This window comes from Phalacrocorax aristotelis, chromosome 2, assembly GCF_949628215.1.
Source record: "Phalacrocorax aristotelis chromosome 2, bGulAri2.1, whole genome shotgun sequence".
NCBI lineage: Eukaryota > Metazoa > Chordata > Aves > Suliformes > Phalacrocoracidae > Phalacrocorax > Phalacrocorax aristotelis.
The window spans coordinates 46,888,631-46,902,988 of NC_134277.1; the positions used below are offsets into that span (position 1 = coordinate 46,888,631).

The 14,358-nt window shown below is 40.8% G+C and overlaps 1 protein-coding gene across 10 annotated transcripts in view; it reads right to left on the reverse strand.

Annotated features, from left to right (window-relative positions):
* Nucleotides 1-589: 589 nt before the first annotated feature.
* ENTPD3 (ectonucleoside triphosphate diphosphohydrolase 3) overlaps nt 590-14,358 on the reverse strand; it is a 46,993-nt gene continuing 33,224 nt past the window's right edge. For 8 of the 10 annotated variants that reach the window (XM_075083341.1, XM_075083336.1, XM_075083337.1 and 5 more), the window contains 8 exons: nt 13,796-13,913; nt 11,288-11,438; nt 10,360-10,519; nt 8,070-8,300; nt 7,370-7,642; nt 7,162-7,272; nt 6,530-6,667; nt 590-3,399 (listed from right to left, as the gene is read on the reverse strand). In XM_075083341.1, coding sequence (XP_074939442.1) covers nt 3,166-3,399; nt 6,530-6,667; nt 7,162-7,272; nt 7,370-7,642; nt 8,070-8,300; nt 10,360-10,519; nt 11,288-11,438; nt 13,796-13,913 — 1,416 coding nt within the window. In that variant the 3' untranslated portion in view covers nt 590-3,165. Of the gene's footprint in view, nt 3,400-6,529; nt 6,668-7,161; nt 7,273-7,369; nt 7,643-8,069; nt 8,301-10,359; nt 10,520-11,287; nt 11,439-12,269; nt 12,545-13,795; nt 13,914-14,358 lie in introns of all 10 variants that reach the window. The other 2 variants (XR_012658978.1, XM_075083344.1) reach the window with 2 other exon arrangements.

The window sequence follows — 14,358 nt, forward strand, 5'->3', positions numbered from 1 at the left end:
AAATAACCTGTAGTTTGTACATGCTCCCAAATGCTGTTAACTTCAATGGCTCTCCCAGAGACGTGGTGAGTTCTCGATGACAGGACGTCGCACCCATTGATCTGGTTGGCTCACACTTGGGGGAGGATTTGGCTACGGTTACCGAAGCCACTACCATCCCCACTGCCTCATCTCCCCTCCAGAAGCACCCACGACAGCCAGGGGTAGCCAAGCTGGCTGCATGTCCGAGCCATGGAGTGTTTTTCACTGTAATACTGAACTGCAGCCGCAGTGCTGGCTTGGGAGCAGCCGTAAGCTATGGCGGTGCAGCCGCCTGGCGGGAAGTTCAGCAGCTCCAGCTTTGCCTGATAGAACTGAGAGGGAAGGCATGCTTTGAACAGATACTGGCTCTATCCAAGTATGTCTGGAAGTCCAAACAAGTTTTGAACAGATTTACTTGGTCTTGAGCTGCCAACTCCAAGGTTACTAACTTCCAAGCATGTTCCATTTGTGCAAAACCTCATCTGAATGGCCCCACCATTCGCAAACAAAGCAAAGCAAAGGTTTTGTAGGGCCAGTAAATATCCCAGAACATAATTTTCAGCAGAAATTTAGCAGTTGGAGAAAACGTTTTAATGGTGTCATCGGTCTTTTTTTTTTTAAACCCTTAACTGCAGTTCCAGATCAATCACACAAAATAGATAAGGCTTTTAGCTCATGCCATCCTCTGTAATGTCCATGCGTTCTGAAGTAAATTTTGTATTTTATCAGCTGTAACTTGGGTGCCACAGAACACTTCATCATCTTGTAGTACCTTCTGCCTTACTTTAAGTACTGCTACTCTGCTAAGACTGACAGGACAGAGTAGTATACCAACAGAGGAGGGACAAAGCCCTCGCTGCTGATCCTCTTGGAAAATCACTATCTTTTTTTTTTCCTTTTTTGCATTTCAAAAGATATTCCGTTCCTTTCAAATCATCTATGAGCCTGTGAATAACAAAAGGAAACAAAACCCCAAAACCAAACCTGAAAGTAAGATGGTGATATAGAAAAAGACAGACACTGAAAATATTATTCATGGGTAAAAATACTGGCCACTGTTCTATCTATCTATCTATCTATCTATCTATCTATCTATCTATCTATCTATCTATCTATCTATCTATCTCACAACCTAATCAATATGGGGAATAGATGAAGATGGGATATAAAACACACTGGAATTCATAATCCAGTGTTAACTTGACTTTTGCGTGTATGCATCAACAAGCAGATCTGTTACATGCAACACACCTGTGTGGAAACTGCTACTCACGCAGCCTTACAGGCTTTAGCTTCTTAGCAGTAGATGTCGAATATGGTAATCTCCCTTTTAGATTTTGTTGTATCACGCTGAAAAGCTCCATGTGTGAAATGAGTATCCACCCCTTCAGAGTGGAAAGATGCAAGCAAGGGAAACTACACACAGAGGGAAGCAATCCTGAGAAGATGGAGGGAGGAATGTATTAAAGTGATCAGCAGCAGCTGTTTGTAAAACATCTGGGGACACATGGAGCTCCATGTAGGTACTGAGTCTGGGTGAAAGGAAATGGTAGAAGGGGCGGGGGGGAAAGTGCAGCAGAGGTGCTCTTTTCTCCTCTCACTGGTCCTGAGAAGCACAACAATCCCTTCTTTCTGCTAACTCTAAGGCCCTTCAGATGTATTACCCTTACAGCTTCATAGGCCATGTTACAGCACTATGAAGAGGAATTAACAGTATACAAAGGGAAGAGATGGCTGATGATGTGGCAGGAGGCTTTTTCAAGGGTTATTTCAGAAGCCAGCTGAAAAAGACCAAAGCTATAGAAAAGACAGGCAGGTAAAAAGGGCACTGACCATGAAGAACTCCTGGAGCAGTGGGTAAAATTGTAGTCTTATGATTTAAGGGAATGAGAGGTTTGGTGAGGAATGCCTGGTCTTTCAAGGAGGTCAGCTCTTTGGAGCATGAAGGCAGCAGCGCTTCCAGGAACGCTCTGGAGTTAATGCGTTTGACAGAAGCATCTGCTAGGCAGGTCCCAGTGCTGCTGAAGGCACACTGAATCCAGGACAGTGGAAAGGCTGATCAGTCATGGCATGACAGCCATGACTGCAGCTCCAGCAATGTGTTCCCCAACCTGCTACAGAAAGGGCGTTCTGCTGGCCCGCAGACTGGCTCCTATTCCTCTTGGCCTTGAATGAAGGGCTTAACATGTTCATGCTTCAGAAGGTCCCAGGCCTGAGACTCTATCCAGGCAGCTGAAATAATATGCACGTGACAAGTCAGTACTGACTGCAACTGTCTGGGATCAACAATGTATGGGGAATACAGGACAGGGTTTCAGTATGAGAACCTCAGAAAAGGATTTCTGTGAAAGTTAGAGAAAAGGACACTGAAAACTCTAGTGGCTTCTGGAGGTAGCTATAAGACATTTAAATTTAGGTTCAGTTACTAAAGCATGAAAGCATTTTGTTCCACCTTCAAACCAAATTGTATGTACTGTAGCAGAGGCATTCTGAGATCTCCATGGTACCAAAAGATACAGCTCAGTTTTAAGACAGACTTGAAAGTCCTGAGAGGTGTTGGCAGTTTATTATACCTTCTTGTGGCAGGATCAATCAGTTTGGAACAGCAATAAATACAATTCTACCCCAACTGTCCCTTTCAGTTCCTGTTATGACCCAATGCTTGTTCTAATTTCAGAAATCAGATTATTTGGAGGCTTTTAGTGTTGGTGCTGCACACAAGAACAGATACCATGTTCCCACCTCCTACATTTCCTACTGACTTGTTTAATTTTATCTTAAACAACCACTGCCATGATTAAATCCATCATCACTTGAGTTTACCAGTTAGCGCAGAGTTAATGAACATAAAAATAATACATACCTGGCAGGAAAAGGCTATTAATCCCCTATCAAGCAAAGTGACATATCTGCCCATGTTTCCTCTGCTGCACACTGGACAAACTAGTTTTAGGGAAACAATTATCAAAATATTTCAAAAGCACTCCAATCCACCATATCAGATATCCTTTGTGTCTCTTCTCTATGCTTCTGGTCCTGAAATCTTCTTGCCTGTCTTTGTTTTGCCCTCCATTTTTAAAAAACAAAGTCCTGCTTAACTTAATAGCACTATAAACTTTTTGGTTTGTCTTCAGTAAAGTTCATTCATTCTGGAATAAATACATGTTCAACATGACTGATGTTCTTCTGATTACGTGATGCAACACACAAGTAAACAAGGAAGACAAGACACAACAGTGACGTGGCTGTGAAGAAGACGAGGAGCCCAGCAAACAAAGAAGGTTTCAGAGGTAATCGGATCAGCTTGCCTTCTGCTGGAATCATGTTCGTGAGGCTTAACATGTAACCGAGTGACCACGCTATACTGCTGTTACCGACCTGAAATAAAACCAGAAGAGTCCTATTCCCACGGGCTTTTCAATCAAAGAGAAAAGGTTCCAAAAGCTCAGCTGCTGATGCCAGCAGCTGCCCTTTAAGTTAGCAAGGAGAAAACTTTAGTGGAGTACAAAAGAAGATACAGAACCATTTTAAATTACCGTTTTCTTTTCTGTAGTTCCAGAGGATGCTAATATAATTGGTCACTGGGCTAAAAAAGTATTGGATGGATGGGTACAAGGATGTGTGGAATATATGCAGGCAGCCTGAGATTTTCTGTGGGATTTTCTGTGCAAGAAATACACTTTAAAAAAAATCAGCATATCTGAGGTGCTCAGTCAAAGTAACTGCATAGTTACCGTAGAACCAGTAGAGGTCCTCATCTTAGCTAAATCCTAGCATGTTTTTTAGTTCAAGCAAACAAAAAACCCCACAGAGTCCCACCAACGTGGACAAGGAGGAGGCCAGGCTAAAGTCCCCAAAGCAGGAACTCTATCATCTTTTGTTCCCTGTTTGTTTTTGTGCCTGCAAGTGAACCAGCACTAGGCTCTTCCACTTAAGAAATAAACACAAGTGGAAAATTACTTAGGAACAAGTGAAACAAAAGCAAAGAGGGTATGTTTGTATTTGCACCATGGTCCTCCTGCTTTGCTGTCTTTCCCCGCTTCTAATTTAAGCAACAGAGTTTATCAGTTTTCCACCTTTCAGGTATTTTTCATTAAATCATCATCCTGATAAGCACAGGATCGAAGGGTGAAGATAGAATGTCCGTTGTCCTCCTCCCACATGCCCAGGCTCCAATAATGGTTTGACTATTTATATAAAGTACATAAGTACACATCACTGCCTCCTACAAATCAAACCACAACTTAAAAAAAAATTCTATTGTTAAACAGAGTGAAAAAATAAGGGGGAGGCGAGACAAGACATGGGGCAGGGGAATTCCAAGAGAAATCGCTGGAACTCATTAAACAAGGGCTAGCCTAGAGGGCCAGCTACAAGATATGTATTTGTTTTGCTCTCTAGCATAGGTTGCTTTCTTTTCCAAAGGGCCTGCACCACCTTCAGATCACTCCAGGTAGTTCTAGGGTATACTACAGAACAGACAAAGCTGAAGTTGTGTTCTTCTACAACCAGCCAGCTCTCCCAGACTCGTTGGGCTTTCCATCTTCATTACAGGTCACCTCACTCTGCAACTACAGAGATGAGCTTGCCTGAATGGCTGCCTGTAAGTAGTTTGCTTAATTTTGGGAAAGCAAATTTGAGAATCCAAACCTCTTTGGTTATTCTTGTATAAAAAGCATCATGATGAAGTTGAGGGATGAACTTTAATAAATTATTTGTCTTTAGCGAACAGTTTTGAGAAGTCAGCTACTGGTTGTAGGAGACCATAAGGGCCTATAATATTTGGTCCTTTTTGTAGTTGTGTATATCCTAATACCTTTTTTTTTTTAACTGATAAAAAGAAAGCAACAGCAACAGGAACTGGAATATGACAGGTGAGCAAAGAGATAAGATGGATCAAGGTGGGTTTTCATGGCTGGGAGAAAGGAAGAACTCTCATTATAGGGTTTAGAACTTTTGCAAATCATCTAGCTCTAGATCTCGCCCAGATCTTAGCATTAGGTTATTGTTCTTTTCATTGGTTGTGTTCACTAATCAAAAGGAAATATACTCCTAGCATAGGCAAAAACCGCACCCTGCACTCTTGGAGACACTGTGCTGTTACCTCTGGTGTAGTTCAGATGATCAGTTAACATTAGATCTTATTATTTTAGTAAGGGCAGATCTAATTAAGAGAACATAGTTTTTCCTTTTGGAGTTTCATGATTAGTGCAAAATCTAGGTAACAAAGGTGTTAATTTCAAATAAGCCTTTTGGGTTTTTATTTTGCTCAGTATTTTTATAGTCTTGGCTAAATACAGAAAAAATGTTGCTGTGTTTGGCTGCTCCTGTCTGCTGGGGACAATACAGGATATATTTAAATATCAAGACAAACCCACCCCCCCACCAGTTCCAGATTAAGATCTCAAAGTAAGCTCTGTGCTAATTTCCTGGCAGAAGGGCTAAACTCTGGACACTCCTCCAGAGCTGCTAATGGTTGTCCACCAGAGGACAAAATAAGGCAAGAAAATCCTAGTTGATTCCTTAGTGCACCGGCAATAGATATGACGGTTCAGAAAACATTGCTTACGATTTCTCATTCGCAGCCTGCCAGCATACCCTGCTTTTAAGAATACACCATTAAGACCTACAGCCTATTCTTTTGGTGAGTTTGCATGTAAGTGCTGAAGCATTTCCAAACTGTACAGAGATGAAGAGACAGTGTGGGACAAGGTTTCAGAATAAGGCTCTGTGCAGTAGCAGAGAGGAAAGGATGAAGTCCCAGAGCGCTGTGGGGATCACACTTCTTGATGTAACAGCCAAGCTTAAATAGTGGCCATGTCTTCTGATTTGGAAGCAAAGATTTCTTAGCAGTAGCTTTGGAACAAACTTGTATATATCCATTCTAAGTACTCTGTTTTTTTTAAGAGAAAAATTGAGGTCAGGGAAGAGAGAAATGCAGCTATTACACAAACATTGTAAGCCTTCTCTCTCTGCCAACTGAAAGCCAATACCCCATCGATATACATTCGTATTCCAGAGAACCAGATTATGGCACAGATGGATGTGCCAGCTGAGAATGAAAACTGCCCTAGTTGCTTCATCACCACTCACTGACTACAAACCAGCTCTGCCTGTTCCCCCAAGGCTTGGCCAGCAGACAGGAAAGCAGGAGTTCTCCTGTCCAGCTCAGCAGGGTTAGCTCAAACTGACCTTGACAAGGGTGGTGCTTCAGGCAGGTCACTGCCTAGAGCAAGCCACTACTTCAACAAACTGGGGCAAGGTTTAAAACACAATTATCTGATCCTTTCTTAAAGCTCTTTTAAGAGAATCTAAGCAGCATCTCCAGGTAATGCTGCAACTCCTAGAACCGGGCTGAAATTGCTACTGAGGCTTGAAAAGTGGCTTTGTCTTAAGCAAGTCATTTACAAAAGCTGTTTACGACTGTTACATTTTTGTAGGCTGCTACATCTTCCATCTCCTTCTAAAATTATTTGGATTAAAATAACAGGAAGTTATTATTACTCACCTCCTTTTGAAAATGTATCTGCGGCCAAGTTTCTGCATCAAAGTTGTAACCATGTACAAGCAAGTAATAAATGAAATTGGCTGAAAAACAGTAGGATCTAGCATATATTTCTTCGACTTTAGGCAGCATAAACTGGAGCTGAAAGGAAAACGCTTTTTAAAAACATGTAAATGATGAAAAACAAATGCTTTTGGGTTTTATAACTAGAGAATACTTTGGATTCTAATTAGAATTTATTAGCATTTTTCAGAAACACCAAGTAAACTTGTGGACAACTACATATGGATATTTAGAAAAAGAATGTCCTTTACAATTATTTGGCTTATGTGGTAAAAAATGAAAACAAACATAAAACTGCACATAAAAGATTGATGATGTTCTGGTTCCTAAATTTTCCATGTCATCTTTACAGCATGGTTAACACTGAAATGAAATTTCAAAACCTAGTCCAAGTTTTAAGCATGCTAGAAATACTACGTGGCTTGAACACAGTGGGAAAACAAATGTTGAGGTTGATACAGACCTTCTGAAAAGTTCTGAATACTTCTTCAGTCCATATTATTTTTATATCTGCCTTTTACAGATACAAAAGGAAAAAAATAAGAAAAACCAAAACCAAACAACCCACTTACCTGTGCCCAGCTCTGTGAACAGAAAAACCACATACTTGAATTGAAGTCAGCTAGGGAAAAGTGCTCAGATAAATTCAAAGCATTAATTGTATAGTAGAATCCTGAGAAAGCCTATAGAAAAGGAGTAGATGACAGGCCTGTTACTTTCAGAACTAGAGAAATCAAAAGCAAGCGAGCTCAAAAAGAAATGCTGTGTTTGCAAACCTACCACAAAATTCCCTTTAACTTTTGGCTGATGTATTCCATTAAATGGACAGTCCTCTCTGTCTCTGCAGGCAGTGATGTTAAACAATAAAGAAACCATCTCCTGGCACAGACCTGGGGCTCCTGTTCCATGGAAGTTCACAAGCTGGTCCGGGTAGTAATTTGCTGGTCTCAGAGACTGTGTACAAAGCCTGCCAGAGAAGTACTTCATCGCTAATGTAGTATTATAATTCTGAGGGTAACATGGATTATCCACATTGGAACTGGTGTTTGATTTCTGAAACAAACAAACAAACCCAAAAAATAAAGGCTACTCAAAAGCGGGAAAGACCTAATTTGACATTAACTACAGGAATCTTTTTAAACCACATATGCATGTGTTTTTGTTCTCTGTCACAGCTGATCAGTACAACATAGCTGATCATTGTAATTCATAGAAACTCCTTTCTCAAAAAGTCATTGGCAAGATCAGCAAAACACAGGACTAGTTGGGCCTTTTTGTCAAACGGTACAAAACTCTCACCAATTTTTAACAAGTGTGAAGAGCTCCGTATGAAATCTAAGTGTGTTTGTTCACAACTAAGCACACCAGAGCTCTTATTGGGGTCTCCAGACTCTACCAAAGGGTAGCAAACACAAGTCTAAGAACCTGCTCAATTGCTGGACACCTGCAAGAGCAACATAGCAAAGGGTCTTAAACAGACCTGGAGCAGCAATGCTAGAAGCCTTTTCTCAGCTTCATCTCTCCCGTAGCACTGGAAGCTGTGAGTGTAGACATTGTAGTTGTAACCATACAACTTCACTTGCAAGGTGCTATTGAAGTTCTCCTGAGAGTCCTCTGGGACAAATGAAATTTGAGTGGAAGCTCCTCCAAGGTCCAGTGCACCCATAGTGTCTTTTCTGTAAGGACGGACCCATGTTCTCCAAAGGTTTCTCTACATGTGAAGATAAAAACTAGGCTGATTAGAAATATCATCTGCTTGTTCTGCCTTCAAGCTTTTCAACTCTTTACTTAAATTTTTGAGATTTCGCCCTCCTCTTTGTCCTGCACCCTTTCAAAAAAATCTTAGCTCTGAGGAAAACATGCAGATGTTTTTTACTTAAGAGGGATGTACTTTCACAGAGTAAAATGATCTTGAAAGATGGAAAAAGGAATACAGCGTGGCTTTCAGCTCAGAGGACAGCACAATGATCAAAGCACAGGGCTAGCCAGATCAATATCTATACAAGAATGCAGGGAATTGAAGTCCAGATATCCATGAGATCTTGATGGGTCTGGATGGAAATAGTATGAAGATTTGCTTTTTTCAAGGCAAGCAGAATTATGAAAGGAATAGAATATTAAGAGATCACACAGAAAAAGAGCGAAAAAACACAGAAAAGTCAAATGAAAGCTCCATCAAAGTCAAAAGAACAAGGACACCTAATCTGCACATTTCCTTCACTGAAACTGCAGTGGCAATAAATCTGATCCTTCAGCTGGCATTTTTCCCTATTGTCCAAAACATCCCCCAAATTCTGTAGTTGATCTACACTGTCACAATGCAGAATATAGATTTGGCATGATTATCCATCTCAATATTTACTGTAGTACTATTTACTGAGCAGGATGAGATGAATGTTTAGACAAGAAGGGAAAAGAAACTTTATGGGCTAGCAAATATACTCACAAGAAAATTCTACAGTGAAAGATTCCCATTAGCAGGCCCTAGTAGAATTTGACTATTGGCCCACTGTCACTGAATGGTGAAAATTTCTCTCTCCTGCTAGTGATATTCCACACGTAGGTCTTCACACAACTCTCTATACTAAACTGGCTTCACAGCACGTTGCAGTCCCTTCAGTACTCCTTAGGAATCTGCCACATGGAATTTGGTATTTGGATTATTAAAATTCATGTGATAGAAGGCTGACACCACCCCAAAGTTCACTACGTCAATTTTCTTGCATGAAATGCACACAATGAGAACATATTTTTCTTAACTTTGCAAGAGTCAACAACACATTCACCACGAGCTATCACTCAAAACATCAGCAACTAATTCCTGCTTACTGATTGCCATGATCTAAGAGGAACCATTCAACCAGGACAGCTCAGGGTTTGGTTGAAATTTCTTTCAACCTAGCGAGACTATCTGGAAGGAGCGCAGTCAATGCTAAGGGCAGCACGCTGCTGCCACATATGCAGATGAGCAGCTGCCAATCATCTTGGTACCGCTTTTACTGGGAATTAAATTATACTGAATATCTATAAAGAAAAAGGGATCTTTCAACACATTTGTCTCCCTCTATGCTATAAGGCTCCTGCTTGACCCTATCCTGAGTTCAAGGACAGCATAATTATCTTTATATTGGTATCACTTTGTCTGCACAAGACAGCTGGTATCACAGCCCGCTGCTCGTAGACTGCAGCTTTTCAGCAGTTTTGGAATGAACTGTATATGGGTGATTTCTGGCTCGGCTGAGGCACATTCGGCCACATCAGCTTAACCACCTTCACTGCTTCAAACAATCTTCTCTGCTTAAGACAAGTGAGCCAACAACGCCAAACAATTTGGAGTCCCTTAAGCTGTGCAGATCCTTCACCAGTAGAGCTGCAGGGACAGCGACCACCTGAGGGAGTCACAGAAAAGCAGAAGAAAACATCTTTAGCTGGCACCACTGTCAAGACAATCGACACCTGTCACACTTAGCACATCAATGCACTTAAGAGCAATGCAACTTCTGTTTCTGGGTAAGGCATCTGATGTCTTTTAGGGAAGAGCCCTGTTTTGTGGATCACCAATTCTACGTTTGCCATATCACATTCCTGTAACATCATATTCTTTGGTTTATGTTTGCTTTGTTCTATTACTGCCACAAAAAGACCCTGTAATATATTTCAGTCCAAAATGGAAGTTATAGCTATGACATTTTAACAGGCATGTCCTCTTGAACTTCTCATTTATAAGAAAGAAACAGTGAAAAGAAAAACATGCAGTTTTTTCCACACACCTCTAAGAAATTGCCCATTAAATAGTTGGCTGTTATCCATCCATACACCCCTTCCTCTGGCCCAGTTATGATTTGCGCACCCCTAAATTCAAAAGGTTGTGTTCTGAAGTAGTTTTGAATGCTTGCAAGGACTTCATTGGCTGCTGTTTCATTTTGCAACCTAAGCAATTCACAAAACATGAGACACTGAGCATCTGGAAAGGCAATTTCACGTGTATTGTTCACGGACTAGCAATTCAAGAAAACTCCTACAATCACCTAATAAAATAGGCACTGTTTCCCTAAAGGGGAATCTTATGATAGGGAACAGCCAAGTATCCAACATTGTTTCAGCAAGCATCTCCCCCACTACGGTCAAGCTTCACTATTTATCAAACAAGTTGATGGGTGTTTTGTTTCTTACATATACACCTTTATTTTTGCTGAATTGAGTGCTTATATGACAGCTGCTGGCTAAAACAGTCCTGGAGCCTTTCTTCCCACTCTGTTTAGTCACAGAACAAACATAAAAAGCCAGTCTGTGCCAGGGGTAAGGCCACATAGAGACCCCAAAAGCCATATTACACCACACTGATACTCAGAAAACTCTGCAGTGTCTAGCTTTAGTCTGCCTTTTCTGCCCACGGATATGCACAAACATTATCTGTTTATATAACACTGAATTTTAAGACAGATATGGAAGAGAAAATGAAACTCTTGCCTTCTCCAGAATAAAGCATTTCTTTTCAATATGGCATAACACAAGATTTTTATACAGCCCTGCTATTCCTATCAAAAAAGTTAATTAAATTAAATTGGCTGGGCTCCATTTCCTTTTGAGATGGCCAATTTCTAATGGATAAAAATGCATCCAGTGTGCTTTTCACATTCTGTTTTCACAGACTGCTATGCTAGTATGCACAAAGAGGAGTTCAAGTTTCTGCCATACCTCAGTAGTCTCATGCCAGCTGTAGCCCCCAGATAAACAGAAGTGTTTTTATGCAGATGAACTGGTATTCTCTCCTTGACTTTATTCAGACAGTCATCAAAAGGTTTGGCAAGAGCTCCAGGATTATTCTCATAGCTGGAAATACCAGGGCCTGAAAGAGGACAAGTAGATTGATTTCATTCTGCTTTGCCAACTACAAATTAGCCCAATTAGCAAACAGGTGTTAAAAGAAAGATTTACCCCTTTCCTCCTGTAACTGCAAACAAGGATAGGATGGCTGAAAACTGGGAGTGCTGATGGAACAGGCAATGTAGCCGCTGCCTCAGCTGTGTGAGGCAGAGAAGATACTTGCAGACTGCTTGCCTGTATTCCTGTGTGTATAGATATACACCTATAGAACCACACCTACAGTAAGATATACAGTATAACAGTATAACAACACACTGACAGCAGTGCTATATTCATGGGGAAAATAGGTTTACCCATGGCAGATGCTGTAGAAAATAGCATGTCTAATGGATGTACATTTTTTTCTGATCTGCTGAAGTATAGAAAATCCCTCCTGCCACAGCCTAGGACAAAGACTTCCTAATCTAGTTTGCCACAACTGTCATGGACACCAGGGCACCTCCACAGCTCACTGCTCTCAGCTGAGAATAAACTAAAGAAGCTTCTGCAAGGAAGTGCTGGTGAAATTTCAAGATGCGCACAAATAGCTCTTGAAGTCATAGAGGTCCAAGTCTAGGCTGGTGCATGACCTACTGAGTATTCAACAGCTTTCCAAATTTCCAAAGCCTTCAAATAACAGGAATGAGAGTTACACCAAATCTAAACCAATTCAAACAAATTCAATAAGTACTCCTCTGTAATTTTTTGAGGAGAAAAATAATGCAGTTTCTCTGTGCATCGTTTTCACACCAGAATTCCTAAAGGCAACATTCCTAATGAGTCAAGACATGAGCTAGCAGAGTGTACCCCTCACCTCGGCAGGCTGGCCGCCATTCCTGCAGTCTGTAAGGACACGCCATCAGGCATGTGACAGGGCATTACTTCTGTGCACGTTGCACTTGCTTTCCTTTCCTTGTTCTAAAATTGCTAAGAAGGTCCACACATATATTTAACACTGAAGATAGAAATGTCGGTGCTCTTAAGAAACCATTACCTCCTGCTCATCTCCTAGTTATGGACCTTTATGGCTACATCTCCAGCATCTATTTCCGGACGGAAAGAGGGATGCAGGATTTTGCATGGTCATGACTGAGAGACAAAGAGAAGGCAAAATTCTCTTTGAGTGCCACAGTTGTTATCAGAGATCAACAAAATCTGCCATGAGACTTCCTGAGTTGCCCCACCTTCTCTTACCTAACTTGCAAACCCAAACCAGTACACTAAACAAAGCAGTACTGCTGAAGTCAGTATCTTAGAGGATAATCTAAAGCTCATTTAACTCAGCAGCAGAATTTATGAAGTTTGGCTTCCTGCTGAAATCCCTTATGGGCTAGTTATTCTTTAATAATACAGATTTCTCTCCCCTGCTTGGCCACCTGTCTTCATAAAATGTGTGGAATTTTATTATCTTTGCAAGCTTAATCAAATGTCACTAAAGTTGACTATAGATTCAAAACCTGTCATGAAGGAATCCACAACGAGCTATTAACATATATTTAACCATACCAGAGTGTGAGCAACTAGCATCCTCTCTGAGGGGAATCAATACAAAACCTCAGACAAAAAACAAGACACGTAGCCAGTGGTACTCATCATGGGACACCTTCTAGCAGAGCACAACTGCAGGTCTTCTTGAGCCAAAGGCCAGACCTGCATATGTGATAAAACTATGACATCCTGTCAGAAACAGTTCTGCAATTCAACTATCTTACTTGATAATATTATTAGACACTTCCTAGTTCTGTAGTATGGAGAAGCTCTTCTCGTTCACTTTCTGAATGCCTTCCATAATTTCCACTTGGTTGCCTCTTTCCAAGTAATTACAGAATAATTCCAGATGAACTGCATAAGCCTTGTTTCTCTAGGAAACCTGACTCAAACAGCAGAGATTTTTTTTTTAAACCTCACTAAGACTTCTGGAAATTAAAAACTAATTTGTCAAACTCCTATAGCATAGCTGACATCCATTTTTGCCTCCATCAAAATTAATAGCTAATAACTAACAAGGGCTAGATGCCCATTCTTCTCAAAGACTTTTTATTCTAAGCTATTTTTAAATACATTTTATACTTTCCTTTTAAAATAAATTATTTCAGGGCACACAGACAAAACATTTACAGGGCCTGATTCTCTGTAGATCCAATTCTGTCTGCACCAAGCATGCACTGCAATGGAGTAAATCAAGTTTAGCTACGATTTCCTCTCTCCATTGCAGATTAGAGAACAGTTCTTTCTCCCCAGCACTGAAAAGGGAACAAATTGGAAAAAAAAGAGTATAAGCTTCCAAATAACCTCTTCTTGGAGGCTAGAAAGAAATAAGGAACTTCCCTGTGAGCTCACCTTTCACATTGCACTTGAAGGTTTGGCTTACTACTCCTGTGTCATTTTCTTTCTCTGCGGGCCATTCATAGACATAGACTGTAGTCCGAGAGGATCCAGCATCAAGGACTATTCCATACTGGGGAGAAAAAAATTAATACATTAGATCAAGAAACAAACGGTGACAGCTTAAAGACCCATATGCAGCTGTACTTCTTTGCACTATCAAACACTTTAGAAAATGCATGCAGAGTATATTTATAATAGAGATTAATTCTAGTGTTAGGCGCTTAGGCATGAATCCAACAGCCAAGCACAGAATGAATCTGGCTGCAAAACAAAGAACATACTACGTATCTTCAATAATTAATTCAGTGGGGATGGAGAACGCTCTTCTCCTTTCAGCATCACGTTCAAAATCCACACTGACACAGAGATAACACTGTGTTAGGACCTGATTTTGCAGCAAGTTCATTTCCCATTATCCCAACTACACTCCCTGGACACTGAAGGGTTTGATACCTAAGCCCAGGCTTTAGATTGAAGAATGCACAAGGATCCATAAAGCTACAAGCAAAGAGGTA